The 20613-nt window shown below is 40.8% G+C and overlaps 1 protein-coding gene across 4 annotated transcripts in view; it reads right to left on the reverse strand.

Moving 5' to 3' along the window:
* Positions 1-746: 746 nt before the first annotated feature.
* The window catches only part of SLC22A15 (solute carrier family 22 member 15), a 38249-nt gene continuing 18382 nt past the window's right edge, over positions 747-20613 (reverse strand). The window contains exons 7-13 of one of the 4 annotated variants that reach the window (XR_008971529.1): positions 19929-20069; positions 19086-19171; positions 17609-17729; positions 16626-16698; positions 13093-13281; positions 9651-9984; positions 747-1871 (exon numbers count right to left, since the gene is read on the reverse strand). Coding sequence is in view for 3 of the 4 variants with exons in the window: in XM_057404126.1 (XP_057260109.1) it covers positions 1850-1871; positions 9902-9984; positions 13093-13281; positions 16626-16698; positions 17609-17729; positions 19086-19171; positions 19929-20069 (715 nt within the window). In the remaining variant the exon portion in view is untranslated. Of the gene's footprint in view, positions 1872-8679; positions 9985-13092; positions 13282-16625; positions 16699-17608; positions 17730-19085; positions 19172-19928; positions 20070-20613 lie in introns of those variants that run through there. The other 3 variants (XM_057404129.1, XM_057404126.1, XM_057404127.1) reach the window with 3 other exon arrangements.

Below are 20613 nucleotides of genomic sequence, written 5' to 3' on the forward strand. Positions count from 1 at the left end.
TTCTTTAGCATGTACACTTTGAAATCCTGACAGATGAAGTGCTTTGGCACCTACTCAAGGGATTCAAGGAGAATCTTTAAATTACCTTTTTTTTTAAGCATATACAGAGGTATGGAAGCTCTGGTACCCAGTTTAAACAGAGGACTGGATCCCTATTTCCCCACAGTCGTTTTCCCCCTCCCAGATTCAGACGATTACAATTACTTTCTTTGTCACTGGCCAGTGGATAGGAAATGCAGTCAAGCTATTTATCACCTCACCTCCAGGTAATGAAGTGTTCAGTTTTGCCATTCCATGTTTAAGCAGAGGACAGTGAGTATGTTTTTATGCATATGCATATCACTTTATCCTCTAAGTGCCAACTAGTGTTCCTGGAAACTCCCCCAGTCCAAATGTTAGTAACACCACAGACATCTTGCTCTGCTAAAACCCCCCAAAGTGTTTCCAGTCTTTCCACATCAATCAGCACAACTGAAGCCAGTAGTAAATTGATTCTCACATTGCACTGGTGCCTGGTTTTGTTAGAAATGATTTGTGATAGATATGGTGGAATATATTGATGAGTACTGACAGTCCCAGTTTCCCAGGCGCTTTGTAGCGCTGCCATTCCCAAATGACCCGCTTTCCACCTTGTCAATTTTCTTCTGCAGAGTCCAGTAGAAATATCTGGTCTATTATGAGAGCTTCATCCCCCTCCAGAAAACAAAAGGATCAAGCAAGTAGAAGAATAAGCACAATAAAACAGGTTTGCGGTGTTGCAAAAGAGCTGCTTTTTATTGAGATTTTGTGTCAGGGGAAAAAAAAGGCACAAAATAAGTTACAAAGACATTAATATGAACTGTATGAGTCGGAGGCAGTATTAGAGCTGTTACAAATCACCTAGAAGTTGGTTTACTAACACAGATTAGCCTCTACAAAATGAGTAGAGAGAAACTGTATTTCAAATGATCAAAATAATTCAGAAATTGAATGAGACTGGAACGACCACCAATATTAGCTTTTGGGTAAATTCACATGGGCTTACCACCATCGCCTCTTTTAGAAGATAATATCACAGGAAAATATGCAGTCTTACAGAATTACTTTCAAAACTCATTTACCTTTTGTAATTTAAGAACCTGATATTTACCTTTCATACCTCCAGTGAAGTACAGCACATACAGGTTAGTATGCATAGGAATTACATTAGGAAAACAACAGATAAGTGCAATTATTCTGAATATTTCAACAGTTATTACAGCCCCTCACCTATAGCAAAGAGCATCTTAAAAAGATTGATCCACGAACATATGAGTATACCACCACAAAAGCTCCACTGTGGAAAAGCTTATGCTGTCTTTAGTTGTGACTTCCCAGATCAAGTATTCTAAACTCGGGCTTCTCAGCAGTGCAACTCTGAGTTAACAACAGCACACTAATACAGTTAAAGAAGAGGAAGTACTTCTGAAGTATTTCAGTCCTCATTTTAATGCAGGAAGGCTCATACAGTATTCAAGTAAGCCAAATTACAAATATTTAAAAATACACACACCAACTATATACAACTTGATTTTTGTTTGAAGCAGCGAATCTATTCCCCCCTATTCCCACTTCCCTGCTACTCAGCTGGCGAGGACTTCTGATTGTTGATTCAAATTAAACTGGCATGAGGAAGCAATACAAAGTCTCCAGGATAGAGACTATACAGAGATTTGTTTTCATGATGATAAAGGGTTGAGTAGAAAGAAAGTAGTTTACCCCTCTGGCTGCTCCTCTGGTCAAGTGGAGGTCTAAGTTCTGTCTTTTGAAATCAGCAGGGATGCAAATGTAACCAGACACAAAACTTGGCTATAAATGTCTGATTATATCCTTAGGAGTTTCCTTTACTTGACCTAAGACAACAGTAACACAGAAAGGGAATAGAGTACCAACTACCACTCACAAAAACTGCCATCCCAATGTGTAAGGACTTGATTTGCAAGAAACCCTTGTTCAGTCACGTGTTGGACATAACTGTCAGGGTTTTAGTTGTGAGAGGTCTGCAGGGTGTCGTGTGTGGGAAGAGGCCAGGGGCTACCCTGTGCTAGTCCCAGCAGCAGGGAGCACAGACATCACAGAATAGCTGAGGTTAGAAGGGACCTCTGTAAGTCATCTGGTCCAAAACCCTGCTCAAGCAAGGCCACCTATCAAAGTAGGATGCACGCATATAGACTCCGCAGTCACCCCCACAGTAACAAACTGCTTCCCTATGTCCAGGTGTTTAAGAAAGGGCACTAAGTGACAAGAAAAACAGATTACAGTGCTACAACAGTAGGAGGAAAAAGAAAAAGGTAAGACCATGTCAGCACAAGAGGGGCAGAGAGACAGCTGAGCAGGAGAAATGCCAAAAGGAAAGTCCTAACCTGAGCAGAGACAGAGCAAGACTCAGGAGGATCTACGACACTAAAGGGACTGTGGCTGGTGAAGAAACCCACGCAAGAGCACTTCAGTAAGAAACAAGGAGCAGTGAAAAGAACAGCAAGCACAACAGACTGGTGCCTATCTCCTGTGCTGCCTGTTGCCTTGCTGAAGGGACCAAGGATAACATATAGCCAAGGAACTAGAGACCACCACGGGGCTTATGGCATGTGGGGAGAGAGGGGAAGAGTGGTGTCTGGAAGAAAGCAGGAGTGTTTTTCAAGTGTTTCATTTATCTTCCCCTTCAATTCCAAAACCAGCAACTAAAAGCTCTTTAACTGGCAATAAATTAAATTGATGACAATGCCCCAACCCAGATTTATTGCTCCTGAAAAGTCATGCCCTCAGCTGAGATTATTACAAAAGGGCTTTCTGGCCTTTCTAAAAGCAAGTAGTACACACAGGAGAATCCATGCTCTAAAAGCGTGTCATTATTTTGCTCCTTCAAAACCTAACTACATTTAAAAGCTCTTTAAGAAAAACTTTAAACAGGAAGACTCTGTGTCTTCAAGTCACGGATTACCACTTAAATAAACAAGGAAATATTTTGTAGTTTCCTAAAACTCAATTAAATACAAAATTGGCAAAAAACTCAATATAAAGAGGTAGCTTAAAAATCAAAGTATTATTAGATTCAAGAAGGAAGATAATGCAATAAAAGTATCCACATGACAAAATACACTTCCAATTTCTACACAACTTACTCAAATTTTAATGAGAGCAGAATAAACCTTGGGTTAGACTTTGCAGAGTGACAAAGATCAAATACTCAAAAATCAGTCTTTTAGAGGCATACTGGAAATCAAAGGAACCACAATAAATTCTTTCATGACAAGTCATCCAGCAGTTTCCTGCCCTGTGTCTGCAATAGTGTGTTGCTTGGGTTTGGGTTTTTTCCCCCCTACAAACTAATGTCAGGAATTTTGTTTGAACAGAGATGTTCCAGATAACTCTCATGGAACATCTTTAAGTCTATAACTTCCAATATTGGTGGAGGTTTTCTTACTACCATACTTTTTGCTTGCCTCCTGATAAATTGGGTAAAACATGAGCACCTCCAATGTGCTGGTGGGAGGCAGAAACACACATGCTAAAGACTTCTTTCCTTTACAGCCCTTTTGTAAATGAGGATAGGCAAGCACTTGGTTTAAACATACTCCATTCTGCGAGGAACAGGCTGACTCACAGTGAACTTTAGTTGTAATAGGGACTTAAGCTCTAGACATTATTATGTAGCAATGCCTCAAACAGACTGTGCATGACAAATCTGCTAGAGCCTATGAAGCTCCAGGCAAGCTGTTATTAGCAATGCTAATCTGAAGGGCTGATGAATGATTTAACAAATTCTAAGGTGCAGTTTTCAACCAGATTTTATCAGTCTTGTAAGGCTTTGACATTTGCAACTTAGAAGCAAACAGGCTCCGCAGATTCCTCTATAATGGCTACATGGTATAAGTTCTGCATGTTCTACAAAAGCTACACTGAAAATCCTTCATTTAATTTCTTTGGTTTCACAGAAACAAAAGCTACTTAAATGAACCGAGTAATGAAAGGCAAGCAAGCAAAGGTAACTTACTTTCGTCTCCGAAAGCTCCGGAGATGCTTGTAAATACCTGTTTTATCAGGTTGTGTAGAAGAATTCCAAATGAATGCAGCTAGAACTAGTTTTGAACCATCACTTTCCAGCAGAAAACTGTCTTTGGCACTTACATAATCTAATTCTATGATGTTACATTACACACAGTCCCATGTCAAGTTGACAGAGGAAATTAAAGATGACTTTTGTAAAACAGGCACTTTAAATTAGAACAGGAAAATCTGCTCTCCATTAGGCAATACAGGAGCTTTTTTTCCAGCATGGCAGAAGCAGCATGAAGTACCAAAAATAAGATGGAAGAGTTCAGTAAATTCAGACTCTTGAGGTGAAAGTTTTACCCAGCTCGATTAGACTTAAATAACAGCAGCACCTGCAAAATCTGAAGGCTACAACAGACTGGGCAAGGCATTAAAAACACACAGCGCGGAACAATTCTGTATCAATCTATTCAGCCTCCAATTTACATTTATATCTGTCGCAATGATTTGCTACATAGGTATCCTTCTTCCACTTAAAACACCTTGTAGTAAGATACAAACAATGAGACTCAAAATACAGCTATATCCCAAGCCTCCTGTTTGGTAAATGGGTGAATACAGGCATTTCTGACACGGGTGTTGTGTCAGGCCAGACTAACTTCCACCATCAAATGACATCGCTGCTTTTGGGCTTTTCTGATGTATTTACCGTAAGGCTCACAGCTTGCATGCACAGACTGAGTTCTGTCAAAGAATATGATCAAAGAAACTCTAATAGGGTGAAAAAAGGTATACATAGCACATCATCCTTTAGCTAATACATAGTAACAGTAACGAAATAAGCATTCAGTGATTAAGCAGAAGACTGGGAAACAAGAGTTTTAGCTTAAATGCTTCCATTAAAACGCTAGGAAAAGTAGGTTTGTTCCTCACTTCCCCTTTTGCTCAGGGCAACAAAAACATGCTTTTACAATCTCCTTTTATATGTTTACTGAAATAGGCTGGAAAATGTACTGCTCAACTGCATTCCCTATGGCTCTGCAAAGGGTATTTTGCTAATCTCAGTACATCCATGGAGTCTGGAAACCCTGGCACGGATCACACACTGCAAGTAGATGAGCATGTGGCTGCAACCCTTAAAGCCACCTTCAAAGATGGCAACCAGCTACAACCTGCTCCATGTTAATGAGGTGTGTCTGGAGAGGTGTGGGCATGTTCTTCACTCAGCACCCCGACCTGAACACTGAGTCATCCGTGTCCCTCCTTTAATATAGAGCTCTTAAATTTCCCCTGTGTTCGGGAGTCTCTGAACAGCACTTTCCCAGTCTCTAAATGAAAAGCACTGGCTTTGTTTTCAGAGGACATAGTTTCAAAGAAAGACTTTTCAAATGACCTCCCTATTCTATTCTCTTCAACCTACCAAAAATAGCCACGTAGTAAAATCCTTTCAGAAGGCTGAGAAGTTGTGGAACAAAAATTACATCAAATAATTCTAATCTTCTTATTTTTGTAAAGGGAAGCTGGCAAATTAAGCTACAGCCAATTCTACAGCATTATCCAGAAGAGGGCTTCACAAATGTTAATGATTTTCGTGGCATGCCACTTCACGGAAAAACTGAGTCCAAAAGAAAACTGAAGCGTGCCCCGTTTTATATAGATCCAAAGAAATGTTTCATTACTAAAATAGTAATACTGAAGGAAGTTGACATGAAGAAGAAATGATGTCCCAGTAGGATACCCTGGAGCCAATGCTAGCTCTGAAAGAAGTCTCAAGTCAACACAAGCAGCAAGAAGGGTATTTACACCCAACAGCTACTATCTTGTTTTCACTTACCCTTGTCCTAAAGTGCTTCTTTTTACTCTCTCCAGCTAACTCTCCTTCACTCCTAGCTGTATTCAAGTGTCACTTGAGAGGTCTCCAGGTAGCAGAATCCCAAACCTATCTCACCTGAGACAGTATTAAGGTCTGACTAATCAGAACCACTGGAAAGCCTCTCCTCTAGCATAATCCCACTAGGAAGGAATTCCCATCTTGGGGGTAGGTATCTCAGTGCCTGCACAACACAAAAAACAGTTAACAATGCAGGCTGCTTAGTACACAAAGCTACTCTAGCAAAAAACTGTGGGTTAAGGTTGTCATACTTTACTGAACTAGCAAGGATGTTGAGTCCTAGTAGCCTTTCAATATGTCATAAACTGCGATCTATCTAGCGCTGTATCAACCTCTGCTCTCCAGTAGCTTCTCAGAGCAAATTTACTGCCCAAACACCAATATTGGACCTACACAGATTGCTTACACTACTTCAAAAAAATCACAAATTCTGTCTGGCCTTTTGACTTGTGCTGTCAAGTTGTGAGACCCATAAATAGCAGGCTCTGCTCAACTCAAGAACTTCTGCTCAGCAATAATGGTCCATCTAGATACAGAAAGCGTTGACCACATAGGCTACAAAACACTGTGAAGCATCTCTTCCCAGTGAATGCTACATATAGCACAAGTATCTTATTGCAAACCATTACACTCTATGGGTAAGAATAAAGTGATCCTACAGGCTTCTGTACCAGATGGCAACTTCTTATAAAACAAACTTCTCTGAAAAGAAACTTAAGCACCTAATAGATGTGGACTTCAGAAGATGAAGGGGGAGAGCAAGCAATTGTAAGAAGCCTGGTACTACACTGCTGAGCTCCTTTTAGAGGGACCCTCTTCTACAAAACTTTTGAATTAACTGGCCAAAAAAGGTAACAATAAAGAGTTTCTCTGGTAGACACAAAAAAAGATGCTGCCCTTTAAAATTCCAAAGGTGCCAACACAGGTCAGACTGAAGGCTAAAAATGAGCAGCAACTTTTATGGAGAAAACCCTCTGTTTTCTTCACCTTTGGTTTTGCACATGTATACTTATGATATAAAGGTGGACAGGTTAAGTTTAATGATAAGTTGAAGACCATCACAAAACCCAGCTCAGGTCTGGGTTTTGTGATCACCTCCACCTGAACCATTATAGCATCCTATTGTTCTAATGAAAATTACGTTGAGGTGTCCCATGACACGACCAGGGTCGCCAGAGGCAGACAATGGCAGTAAAACTATGGAACAAGAAAGGCTAAGAGCTCCGGTCTGCCTCTCAGGTGACTTACTCCACCTACTGTCCAAAGAGAGACAGAGGCAGCAAACACCTAATAAAACCTGTTGGGTCGTGGCAGCACAGAATCAGAATCAACCAGACTGGAAAAGACCTTTAAGATCATCCAGTCCAACTGTTCCCAGCACTGCCAAGGCCACCACTAACTCATGGCACTGAGGGCCTCGTCTACACGGTGTGTGAACACTTGCAGGGACAGTGACTCCAGCACTGCCCAGAGCAGCCTGTTCCAATGCCTGAGCACCCTCTGGGGAAGGAATTGCTCCTCATCTCCAGCCTAAACCTGCCCTGGTGCAGCTTGAGGCCATTCCCTCTTGTCCCATCCCTTGCTACTTGGGAGCAGAGACCGACCTCACCTCACTTCATTCTTCTGTCTCCTGTCAGGTAACTGTAGAGAGCGATAAGGTCCCCCCTGAGCCTTCTCTTCTCCAGGCTATACCCCCAGGTCCCTCAGCCGTTCCCCATCACACTTGTGCTCCAGGCCCTGCACCAGCTCCATTGCCCTTCTCTGGCCCCACTCCAGCATCTCCATGTTCCTCTTGCAGTGAGGAGCCCAGAACTGAACACAGGATTTGAGGTGCAGCCTCACCAGTGCCCAGCACAAGGGGATTATTACTTCCCCAGCATGTTAATACCACTGTTTGCTTCTAAGTAAACAGGTTTTATTTATTCTGAAGCTATTTCCCAGCTGTCTGTAATTCAGAATATGGATGAAAAACTTAAAAATTCTTTGAACAAACAGATTCAACCTTTCCAAGTATTTTGGGGTACCCGATTTGGAGCCATTTTCTTGCATACAAAAGGGCCAAATAAGACAGACAGACTATCCAGCTGGGTTTAAAAGTGCTCTGCCACATCTAAAACTATTTAGCAGTCTTAAAAAAACCCCAACCCCCAGAAGTGAACACTGGAAGCTGGAATTCTTCTAGTGAAGCTCACAACAGGCAAAAAAAATCACAACAATATTGACACATTCTCCACAGGGAATGAAGCTCCCAACTTTGCTCTCAGTCAATGCCTGGATTAAGTTCAGGTCAATTGGAAGCACTATGTGTATGCACCTGCAGTCTCTGGCTGCCTTCTGCACCAAGCAGGGTAGCTGCACTTTGCTCAGCGCAGTTGCCAGTGAACAAAGTTCAAGTTCAAACCTCCCATGCTCTTTCTTTACTTTCACTTCAGAGTAAAGGAGCTCTGATTTTAACCAGAAAATATTCAGCAGTCAGCTCTCCCTTAGTCTAACATGCACAACAATGGCTAGCGAGCCTGACAATAGACTTGCTGCCACTGTGGGGCTCTTTGCTAGGAACTCCATGTATAATGACTAACAAATGTTTCATGGAAGTCAATTCTAATCAGTAGAAAGGTACAGGTTAGAGGATGAAGATAGCAACGTCATCAAGAAAGCTGAACCCTTGTAAGGCCTCATCTTTGTAGCTGAAACATCTCGTATGTTTATGCTTCATATTTCAGTACTCCATATCCTTCTAATGAAGCACTCAGTGTAAACTGGAGAGTGAAGTTGTCTTCCTCAACAAGGTCAAGTAACTAAGTGCTTGAACAAGCACCTGGTTAAGAAACGACATCAAGTAACCAAATGCTATCTCAAAGAGGTTTTGCCTTCCCCCCCCCATTTATTTTAAATAACTATCTACACACAAGATTTTAAAATAAATACTAGCAGCTTCCTGGCAATAATCTCCAAAATGTAACAGCAACCCACAGTTCCTCGTATCACTCCAGAGTTAAGTTTCTTTCAGAAATAAAAGACACAGACAGGTGAACAAAAGATGAGCTATATATTCTAACACATACCTCACAACACAGAGTATGTGATAAATACTTCGCCTATGTCCCACCCAGGAAATTATATCCTTCACAGAACATTTCACTGCACAGAGAAATTGCTGAGGTTCAATATTTATGGCAAAGTGAGGACAAGGTAAAGGTAGGCAAAGCTACAAACAGCAGTGCTGAGACGGGGAGGAAGATGTGGCAGATGTAGGCATAACCCCAAGAAAACGCTTGGTAGATGAAAAGAAGGGAAAAAAGAAATCAGTAATGTCCTTTATTCTGCAGGCTTTATAGTTGCTCTTTTCTGTTGTCCTTCCTCCCAGCCTTCCATTATAACTAACCTAATGAATGCACAGCTCATGACTAACCAGCTGCACCCTGTAACTTTATACAGGTGCCTATGTGGAGAGAGAGAAACCTTATGTTCATAGTTGCCTCTCCCCTATTCAATATGCAGAAGCCATTTTAACATACAATTTCAGGAATTTGCTCCCACTGAAGTAGCAACACAGCACATTCTGAGACCACTTTCACAGTATATAAAAACAGTGGATGTTTCCAAGTTTATCAATTTATACTGAATCAAAATCAACCACCTTGAAAACAGAATACAAACATGTGCACTGATGAGCTGTCCAAACATGTCTAAGCCTAGGTGATTTCCCAGGCTTCACACACACACAGTCCTACCCTTGCTGTCCCACCTAGCTTCAACTGTGGTCCATGCACTGTCACCACGAACCATAAGAATTTGAATGGATGCCTGGTATGGAGAGCATCAGTGGTGCAATTAGTCTGAACAGTACTCAAACCCCTCTGCTAGTCAGGAGAAACACAGGCACTTGCCCAATGACATTCCTTGACAGGTGAGGTCCCCAGTACTCATCTTACAGCCGGACTGCCCAGACAAGTAAGAAAAGGCATAAAACAGGACAGTGTTTCTTCTTTTCATTACTTGATCATATGAGTCTCCTCATCAGCATCATAAAACTCCTCGTCTTCACTTCCACTCCCTGTAGAGCTGTCTTTGTCTCCAGACTAGAAATGAAAACAGAGTCACTGGTTAGCAAAGAAGCCCTCTCCAAAAATACATAAGCAATCGTTACACCTCTGTGGGAATGCTAGGAGAGAAAAAGTAAGAAAACCTAGGTCAAATCATGGTATTAAAACTTACAAAAGACATTATGTGAATTAATGTTTCTTTGTGACCTTGGTTCTTCAAAACATCTTTAGAAGAGATGGGCTTCTAATAGATGGTCTTTTTCTGCTCTATGAGTACACTAGAGAATACATGCAGGACAGAGACTGGAATGAAGTGACAATCTTTTCAGCTTTCTTAAATTCATTCGAAGGTCCCTACTCTGTGGTGAGCTACTGGAAACAGGCTCAGAACACTCAGATTACTCGATTAGGTAAAAGTTTCTCCATCTGAATTATTACTTCTCCATGTGTAGCATGGGCATTTTCCTATGCAAGTTTAATTAAGATCATCCTCCTGCAACACTAAGCGAAGAGGTTATAGGAAAGTGAAGAGAACATTAGCACTTTATACGTTCAGAGAGTAAATTCCCTATTATAAGCATACCTACTCCAGCCAGTCCTTTTAGCAACATAATTTATATCATATACAGAAACTAAAGTTAGCTATTACAGCTAGTTAATTCTTATTTGGCCAGCATAGCATTTTTCCATGGAACAGATACAAATCATTCCAGTTAAAAAGTATAAACTCCATCTAGTTCATTTAGGATTTTTTCCAGTATGCTTCCATCCACCCTAAGACTTCTGCCTGCTTAGTCATATGCAAAGGGTGAGAGAGAGGGCAAAAAATAGAGAAATGGAAATTATGTTCCCGACTGACAGTACCATGCAAGCAAAATCTGTAGCTTTAGATCTGTCTTCAGAGGGAGTTTTGCTACAGCAACGTGCGCTAACTGCAAAGGAATTTCAAACAGTTTGAGCACTAAGAACTGTCAGAAAATATAAAGGGAATCGTGTTATGCTTCTTTCTGGATTTCTAAAATTATTTGAGGAAAGTCAGGCTATCACTGGATGCTGTCCAACTTCAATATCACATTCATGTATGTTAACAGGGACAAAACCTCCATCCTGGGCAGCCAGAAAATGGGTTATCTTGAAAGTGGTACAAAAGGACAATGAATTCCAGAGGCGGAATTCAGAGTATGTGAAATAATTCTACGTCTTTCTTACCACAGCTTCATAAGACCTCTCCATGGCCTTGTCAAATAAGGTTAATGTTCAATAGTTTTCCCTTTTATCAGTCCTTTGTGAGCTTTAAAATAAACCCCTAATGTGTCACAGACATTCCAGATATAACATTACTTCAGTTACAGGATAACTTCAGGCCTGAACCAACTTTCATTTCATTTGGATTCAATAATTTTAATCCATCTGGGGAAAAGTTTTCCTCAAAAAGAGTCTTTTTTTTTTTCCCTTTTGTGGATCCTGTTCAGGTTAGGATTTTTAAGCAGCCCGTGACATAAGTGAACCAAGTTGGGCACATACTGATAGGCGATGATACTTATCCCCTCAAAGAGCAGTACTGAGCTTACTTGGTTAGAAAGGAAAATGAAAATGGACATGTGACTTTCCCCCACCTCTAAGTTGTAACACCTGCACTGTCTGCTGGAATTATTTGTTGTTAGTAAGCCATCTGCACAGTTAAGATGTAATAATGATATAATTACCCAAGTAGCAGCTGGTGTAAACTTGAAGTAAGTGCATGTGATGGATTTGTGTAGCCAGCAAGAGTGTGGTGCCATAACACATTACCAGTATGGTTAAAAATGTTTGTAAAATGTGCATGTAAAGTAGCTAAAGTATAAAATTAATCATTACAGGGCTGCCTCTTTCAAGCTTTCTTCAAGGATGGTTTTGTCACTAAACTGCACTGTCCTGTCAAGAAGTATTAAAGCTAAAACTGGGAAACAAGGCAGTGTGTTGAAGCCTTTGAAAAGAAGCAACTGCTCTCATTCTAGAAATAAGAGTTACTCTGCCTCCTGATTTCTGTGAAAATAAGCTTATGAATGCCTGCAAATCCCAGACTGCTTGACTGAAAATTAAACAAAGTAAAAGATGTCACAAGGATCCCATCTCATCACAGCCTTATGGAACAACAAGCATTTTTGGTTAGGAGTTGCCCTTCAAGTTTCTGACCATTTCCATTTGGATTAGCCCATAAATATTTAAAATTTTGGGACTGGGATTTAAGCATTAAAACCTTATCCAAATTCACAGAATCACAGAATCAACTCTGGTGGAAAAGACCTTTAAGATCATCAAGTCCAACCATTACCCCAGGACTGCCAAAGCCACCACTAAAATATGTCACCAAGGACCTCGTCTCCATGGTTTGTGAACACTTTCAGGGACTTCCAGAGATACTTCTCTCTACTCTCACTCCAATCTCAGACGTGCAGGCACGTACAAAGCCAACCCTTCACATGACTGGAATATGTGCATTACCTCAAAAGGTGTGCAGGAGTTAGACAAAATGAAGTATAAAGTGATATGAAAAAACAACATTCAAGGAAGCCCCACTGAAAAACATCCTGCTGCCACATTTCGTTATGCTTATGCCTGGGAGTTTTGTAGCTCTGATGTTTTCAATGAAACTCATTTCTCAGAATCAACAGTAGAACAGATCCTAGAGGTTAGTTTAGCCTTAACCCATTTAAAGACTCTCTAGGATAGACCTAACAACTGACATAGCAGAACAGCGAGTGCAGGTCAAGGCAGTAGCATGCTGTCTTTTAGAACAGCTCTTCACAAGCAGGCTTCTGCTTTCTTTAACACCTGAGGCTTCTCAAACTTCAACGGCCAGCTTTGCATGAAGCATGCTCCAGCAATCCTAGATATTAGAGAGGCTCTTATCCCAAAGGAAAAGATCATAAGCTTTTGGCCTTGAGGAAAGGAATTAACCCAGCTGTGTTTCAGCCTACAATTCCAGACACATTTCAGATGTGACAGTAGGGTTACTAAACTACCTTCTGTATTTCCCCGTGGCTTAATCTCCACAGGCCCAGAATCACTATCCTCGTCTATTTAGAGTGGCATATTCAAGCTGACAGCTGAAATAAACACAACAGAATAGTAGGAAAAAAAACCAACAAACTGTGAATATACCTGAGAGCCATCTAGGGCTTGCAATGACATGGCTTCATCACCCAGCCTCCAGTATGAGCATACTTGCAGGTCTGAAATAGTTTCTAGCAAAGGGCTGTTTAAGGTCTCTGGCAATAATAAACTTAAGAGTCCAGACAAAAGACCAGTTGCTCCAAAGACAATATAAGGCAGAGACCACTGTACAGATTTCTGACAAAAAAAAAGAAAGAAGAGAGTTAGGTTGAGATTGGTTCCCTCTAATTCATACTGCATATTAAAGCACTCAGCCTTGACAACCATTCCACCTGGCAAGTGTTTGCATTCATATTCAGCATAAAAGTTACCTATCCTACTCTTTTTAACCAATATTGTCAATTGTATCTTATCAATACTATTAGATCAACACAGATTTAGGGATGGACTTTAAAGAAATAGCTGCTGAATTTAGACTGAGTTCTTGTCCATAACATACACACTCTTCTTAATAAATGCAACATCACTTTGTAGTAGGAAAGAGGTATCACAGTCATAGACATGCTGGTTGGAAGAGATCTCTTGAGGTCACCTAGGCCAAGCACCTACTCTGAGCACAACTACAGCCAAGACTACACCACATCATCATGTAACCAAGTATTGAAAAGACTCCAAGGACAGACTCTCCCTCTGTGCAGGCTCTTCTAGGGCTGCAATAAGCCTCTAAAAGAGGCTTTCCAAATTTCCTATCTAATCCCCTGGCCAAAATTTGTCCCCCTGACCCCTGCTGAACTGTTCCACACTGCTGGGACAATCAAAGGTGCAATATTCCCTCAAGCTTTCATGTGAAGCCATGGGCCCTAGCCCTGACCATCTTGGTTTACCCTCAACTGGATCCTCCTGATTTTTCAACATCCCTCTAGAACTGGGAGGAAACTTAATCTGTGGGCTACACACCGAACTGGGCCTGACATAGCACAGTGTGAAGGTTGCCTGTTTGTGATGAGAGGACACTGCCAGCTCCCATTTAACTTGACATCCATTGCTGTTTCCAGGTCTCTTCCAGCAAGGCTGCTACTCAGCCAGTTGGTTCCCAGCCTGTACTGACCATGTAATAAGTCCATACCACAAACAAAATTTTATTCTTCTTGTTGGTCTTGTTGGCCCAGAAGATCCCACTCAAGATTTACCACTTGGTGTGTCAACCTCTCCTCCTTATTTTGCATCCTCTAGAAATAAGGGGAGGATGTATTCAGTCCTCCACGTGCCACCAGCTACCAAATACTGAGCCTGTCACTATTCCTTTGAGCCTGGTAAACATGCAACATTCAAATCAAACATTCCTTTCATCAGGACTCACCTCCTCAGCTTCCAAACAAGAATATTGCAAGACAGTGTCAAAAGCCTTCCCAGCCCTCCTCATCCATATTACTTTCTGCAATGAAAATGGCTATCAAACCAAACTGGCTGAGAGCAAACTGTCCTTCATAAATCTACATTTGCTGGTCCTGATTACCTTCTTGGCCTTCATATGCTCAGAAGCAGACTCTGAGAGGCCATGTCACATCATCTTCCCAAGATGAAGTTTGAGCTGCTCAGCCTGTAACTCCCTGGATCCACTTTCTAACCTTAAAGAGGCCCACTGCATCACCGGTCTCCCTCAGGAGTTAGCAGTGACCTCTCTCTCTACAATAGCCTGTCACAGATGATGGACACTTGCCTCACTACCTCTGCCAGCTCTTTCACCGCCTCTTAGGGAACCCTACTGCATGGAACAGAAAGCTTTCAGCTTTAACTGTTCTTGAACCTATCACTCCTTCAGTGCTTGCTGGCTCTTTGCTTCCTCACCAGTGCTGGTATGAAGTGTCTTGGGGTTAGGCTTTGCTTATGAAGACTAAAGGAAAATTATTTCAGCCTACTGCATCTCAGCCACCAACAGGATGTCCATCCCATTCAACATCAGTCTAAACATTTTCTTTAAATTACCTTTAGCTGAGAGAATCCCTATTTATGCTCCTTGCTAGTTTTAGCTTCAACTGAACTTTGGCTTTCCTGTTATCCCCACAGCCTAAGCAATGTTTTTACTCCTCTGATGCCTTTTCCTGTTTTTACATGGCTTGTTACAGGCAAAACTACTCTAGGAGATGGTGTGTGCAAAAATGAGTCATCTACAACACAGCTCCAAAATGTGTATGTTCACTGTACAACCGGTAAAACAGGCTTGTTTAAAAGGTAAGATTTTAGCTGTTTGTGTCAAAAAGCTCATTTGTATAGTAAAAAGCAATTCTAAATTGAGAAAATGACTGGCTGTGATCAAGTAGAAGAGCAACACTTCATCTCTTATCTCAGCAATTAACTTTTTCCCTTCCTACCCTTTTTATAATATCCCCAGACAAAAGATACTGAAAAAGCATTAAAATAGTTGAAGAAATTCCAAACAACAAAAATATTTCTTTCCTCAAATCAGTGTTAATTTGTTACTTAAACCGAGCTATTTTCACTTTAACTGGATGCCTTCAAACATTATGATCCAAGATTTGTGTCTCCTGCAGTGCAAAATCTCTGCTAGGCACAACATAATAGACGCCTCAAATGAGACATAAAAGCTGCCTATTAAACCTGCCTGGGAGACCTGCACCAGTCTTGGCTTTGCCTGCTGTACCCCAGAGGTGCTCACACTCTCACCTACCCAGTGGTTTATTCTGTAGATTAAAAGGCTCACTGTGCTCATCTACCCTTTTGCCAGCCCTCTGCCTGACATAAGGAGATGGCAAATGGCAGAGAGGGAAGTTATTCCAGATGAAATGTTACATTAAAGGAACTGTCACTTGACCTGAGCAAGCAGTTTGTGTGAAAAACTGGCACACTTTTACCTGCATGCCCAAGTCTATGAACACAGAGGAAAATAACAGTATCATGCCCATGTTTTGCTCTTCAGAATTTTCTCTGCCTTAACAGGCTGCTGTGAAGTTTGTGCACAAAAGCTTTGCTGGTGTATCAAGTCTCCACATAAAGACAATCAACTAGGTTGGAAAAGACCTTTAAGACCATCAAGTCCAACCACTCCCCCAGGACTCCCAAGTCCACCACTAAGCACCATCACCATCTCCATTCATTGGAGGATAAACCGGTTTGCTGATAACTATAATCTATGGATATTCAATGAAGTGCACAGATAGCAAAACTAATTTATTCTCAGATATATAAACTAAACCCATATGCTTTATATTGATGCAGCAGATCTTTTAACTATGTGGGTTTCTTGCTACTGCTCACTTAGGGTTTAAAGTTGAGTATCACCATTTTGAAACTGAAATTACTGTATTGCTAAAGTCCACCAGCTAAGTCCCAAAATTCTTACAGGGCTAAAACACCTTCTGAACTAAATAATGTTGATTTTTGTCTAATCACAAAGATTGCATTGCAATGCCTTTGGCCTACCATGTTACTGTTAAGACATGTAATTTACATATCTTAGTTTATACCCATAACTTATCCAAATTATTCCCACCTCTGTAAGCCTCTGCTGAGTCAGAGCCACAAACCAAAAACATATGTAATAGTAAGAAGTTCAGACAAACCAATGAAGGGACGAATGGAGCAATGATTCCACCAACCCGGGAGAACATGGAGCAGGCACCCATTCCAACATTTCTGAGAAGCAAAGAAAAGTCATTAATCAGTGACATTTGCATATTGAAAAGGGCCACTGAGCAAGGAAGAAACCCCACACTTCAACCATGACCCCGACCACAGTAACTGACAAAGTCAAATGAAAGTGAAAGAATCCCAAGACAGGAATTAAAACATGCTTTGTGCTTAGAAGCACAAATCCCTTTCATGCTCAGAATTCTAACATAGATACATATAGAGGCATACGGAAGTGCAATTTCAGTTAATGCATCTTCTCTGCCTGAAACTTTGGCTAAATTCCTTTATCCAAACCCTACTTATGAGCAGACTTGCCCACCCATGAAAAACACCACAGTATAGTTTCACTGGTGGCAGATCATCAACAACAATACCTGCTTAAAATACCCAATAAAATTACATCCATATGACAGATGCCTCTGTCTGCTCTGTCAGCACAAGCATGGGGTACTTCTGCTTCTAGTTAGTGAAACCTGTGGCCTATGAAGTATCAAGTTAACATTACAAAGCTTATTGACCAGTCATCTTCAGTGGTGCTGGTTAAGCAAGCATGAATGTTTAATACAGTTGTATGGCTTATAAAGCACTGAAAAAGTTAGGTATCATTCATTAAAGAAGTATCAGCAATACTATTGTTATCTTCGTAGCGGAGAGAGGGCTGTGAGCACACCAAGCAGCCAAAGGGATACTTCACTGTTATATAAAGAATATGGTTAGTCTGAAAAAAGCACCACAAATTTGAGGGAAGAGGAAATTAAAAGATAAGGGAAGAAGTTGAGCATGTAAACTACATATAATCATTATATGTAACTGAAAACCCCAAAAGGTATAGTTAAAAAAAAAAGTAAAAGAAGTAAAGGTGATCAGGTAAGAGACCAGAAAACATGAAGACCTTAAAATTAACTTGTGTTACCTGATCACTGTGGGATAAAGTTCTGATGTGTAGATGTAGACAATGTTAAATGCAGCACTGATTGTCAGTTTCCCCAGCAAAGACAGAGAGCGACTATTCACCACTGCGAACACTCCAGTATCTGACAGAGAAAATGTGATCCCTGTAAGGCTTTTCAGCACTCAAATATATCTCTAATCATTTCAATCGCACAACAGCATGGAGTGAAAGCAAACCCACTGAAGAATTTGCTGAGAGCCAAGCAGTTTTCTGTTAAAGGACAGTTTGTCCGAGGTGATCTATACCTTCAAGTACAGAACGAAACATGGGCTTGATATCGTTGGTCAGAACAGCCAGTGCTTACTCACTTATACCAAGCACATCAGAAGACACGTTACATGCCTATCAAGGAAGGCTACAGAATAAACCACTGCCGCCTTGAATAAATCGTGCTTCCTAAGGCACTTTGCTCCTGGCCAACTTCAGCAGTTCAGCATATGGATTATTTCCTGGGTCCTGGATTATTTCCACAGTCCTCTGCTCTGAAAATCTCTTTCATATGTTGTACTTGAACTAACATGCAAAATGTACCTGATATCAGCCTAACCAGAATATCTGAGTCTGGGCTCCAGCATCTGGGTTACTTCTGGAAACCCAAGTTGCTCCTCTTTAAAAGTTTCAACTATTAGATTCATAGCCATCTAGAGTAACTTTGGCACGCTATCATAAGCGTTTAATCTTTCTTAATCATGCTTCAAACCTTTGCAGCTTTCGCTCTCCTTACAGCAGGTGTTAAACATACACAAATCTTACAAGCTGAGATGAATTTATGCACCTAATTTTAAAAAGAAAAAACACTCATGGTATACTTTTGTTTCTATTCTGCTGAATAAATTTAGAAATGAAGAAATGAGCACAGTGTGTCTACAAGAAAAAAGACATTTTATTTCACATTTCTTAAAAACCCCTTGCTTCAGAAGATTTTCAGACTTCTCTCTTGAAGTATATGTGGCCACATTACTAATATCACAGTTATACCAGTCTTGAACATTACAGAGCAGTGAGGAAAAGATGGAAACTTGCACCAAGATTCAATTCTTAAGATCTTTTGACATCGGTGTTTCACTTGGAGAGATAAATACAAGTTGCATGCATACTATTTACACCAACATATCATTTGGCTTATGGAGAGTCCCCACATAGCATCAGTCTTTGGGTTTAAGTCACAAACACTGGAAAGAAGTGACTGATGTGATCAGAAATACAGGGCAGAATCCAAAGACAAAAGCTCAAATCCAACCCTTTCCAACAAGCTTTCCTTAAGATCTTAGGAAGGCTGCTGCTTAGCCTTTTTGTAAGTTACCTTCTCTGGCTTCAAAACTTGGGACTCACATGTGGTATGAACCTAATCTACGAGCAACCATCAAATTCTTAGATTATAGGATGCTGTGTTTAACAATTCTCATCACGCACTCCAGAAACAAAAGTAAGTATTTACCTTTCTTTTTAGGAAGGAACATGACAATAAGACAAGCCAATCCTCCCAGGAACAGAAATGTGCTCAGTGTTCGCTTCCGACCAAACCTGATGTGCAAGGATAACAAAGCTTTATTCTGCATTAGATCTGTCGTTTGCAGAGCAGTAAGTCCTCTAAATTCATGCTCTTTATTTGCAGTTGGGAATCCTGAATGCCATCTCCCACAAACACTTCCTCTCATGCTTTTAAACGGCTTCTACTGCCCTCTTAAAATGAGCACCAAGAAGTCTTTATATGCAGTGGCTGACAGCTTCTAGGATTTTGATTTGTTTCCCACTGCGTGTGCACGTTTGTAAAGCTCCTCAGGAGACACGGGCAGAAGAGACTGGGAGGTCAATTCTACATTGTCCAGAGTATCATGGCTCAGGAAAAGGCTGAATATTTGAATCAATCTCTGCTCACATACTAGTGCACACAAGCAAATATTACATGAAACCACACGACAGCTGCCGTTGAGTTCAGTTGCAACTGCTTTGATCTAATAGTGGGAATGGGGACTACGAGAGAGAGGTGGGAAGAATGCCATCTTGTGTTAGCATGGGGCTAGCACAGCTCGGTTCAACTGATCCACGGGATCAGCACCATCTGAGCCAAATTCAGACAGCTCGTTAGTAAGTGAGCTATTGAGAACAAGTTAAACTTTATTTGAAACAAAGACATATCAATGGCACCTTCAAATTGAAGCAGGAAGCTCCATACACAGACATAAACTAGGAGATGCAATATACAGGAAACCTATCTTTGAGTAAAATTGAAAGAAAATAAAACCCTGAATGGGTTTGGGTTAATAAATTTCATACTTACCATTTTTGGTTAATCAAGTAAATACAGATTGGGTATGCTGGGATTTCTATCAACCCTGACAGGGCTAAATTGGCATAAATACTTCCACCCAAGTCACCCACATTTAGGGTAAGACCATAGTAAACCAAGCTGCACACAAACCTGCAAAAAGGAGAAAAAGGATAAAATCAGAGCTGCCACTTTGCCTGCCAAATCAAAGCACTGGTCTGGCAAATCACCATAAACCATATTTAGAGTTTCAGAAGGTCTAACATGTTACCCTAACAAGTATATGGTGCTTCCAAGGGAAAGAAACCATTTTGCCTCTGCACAGACCCAATCCCTGACTTACTACTCAGTTAAGTTTAGGACTACACTTGAGAAGAATGGGCATAAACCAGAATAAAATTAAAATATGACTATATTAGTTGACCTGAGAAATTATGCCTTGGTCCTTTTTGGTTTTATCAGCTTCCACTTTCATCCATGCTTTTCCAGTTGTGTGTAAACCCTTTCCGAAACAGTTCGGACAACACATCCGCCTTCTTTTAATTTCTACACCCTGGTCTAGTTTTATTCATTTGTATCTTTTAATTTTTCTTTCGTATCACTGCCTGGCTGTCACCTTTATAGAGAGGAAAGGAACCGGTAACTAACTCATCTTGCAGGAAATCAGCAATTCTTATTTAAGGAACAGAAAAATCAA

This window comes from Pezoporus wallicus, unplaced genomic scaffold, assembly GCF_028554395.1.
Source record: "Pezoporus wallicus isolate ANWC-B61680 ecotype Strahan unplaced genomic scaffold, APGP_CSIRO_Pwel_v1 contig_6598, whole genome shotgun sequence".
NCBI classification, from domain to species: Eukaryota; Metazoa; Chordata; class Aves; order Psittaciformes; family Psittacidae; genus Pezoporus; species Pezoporus wallicus.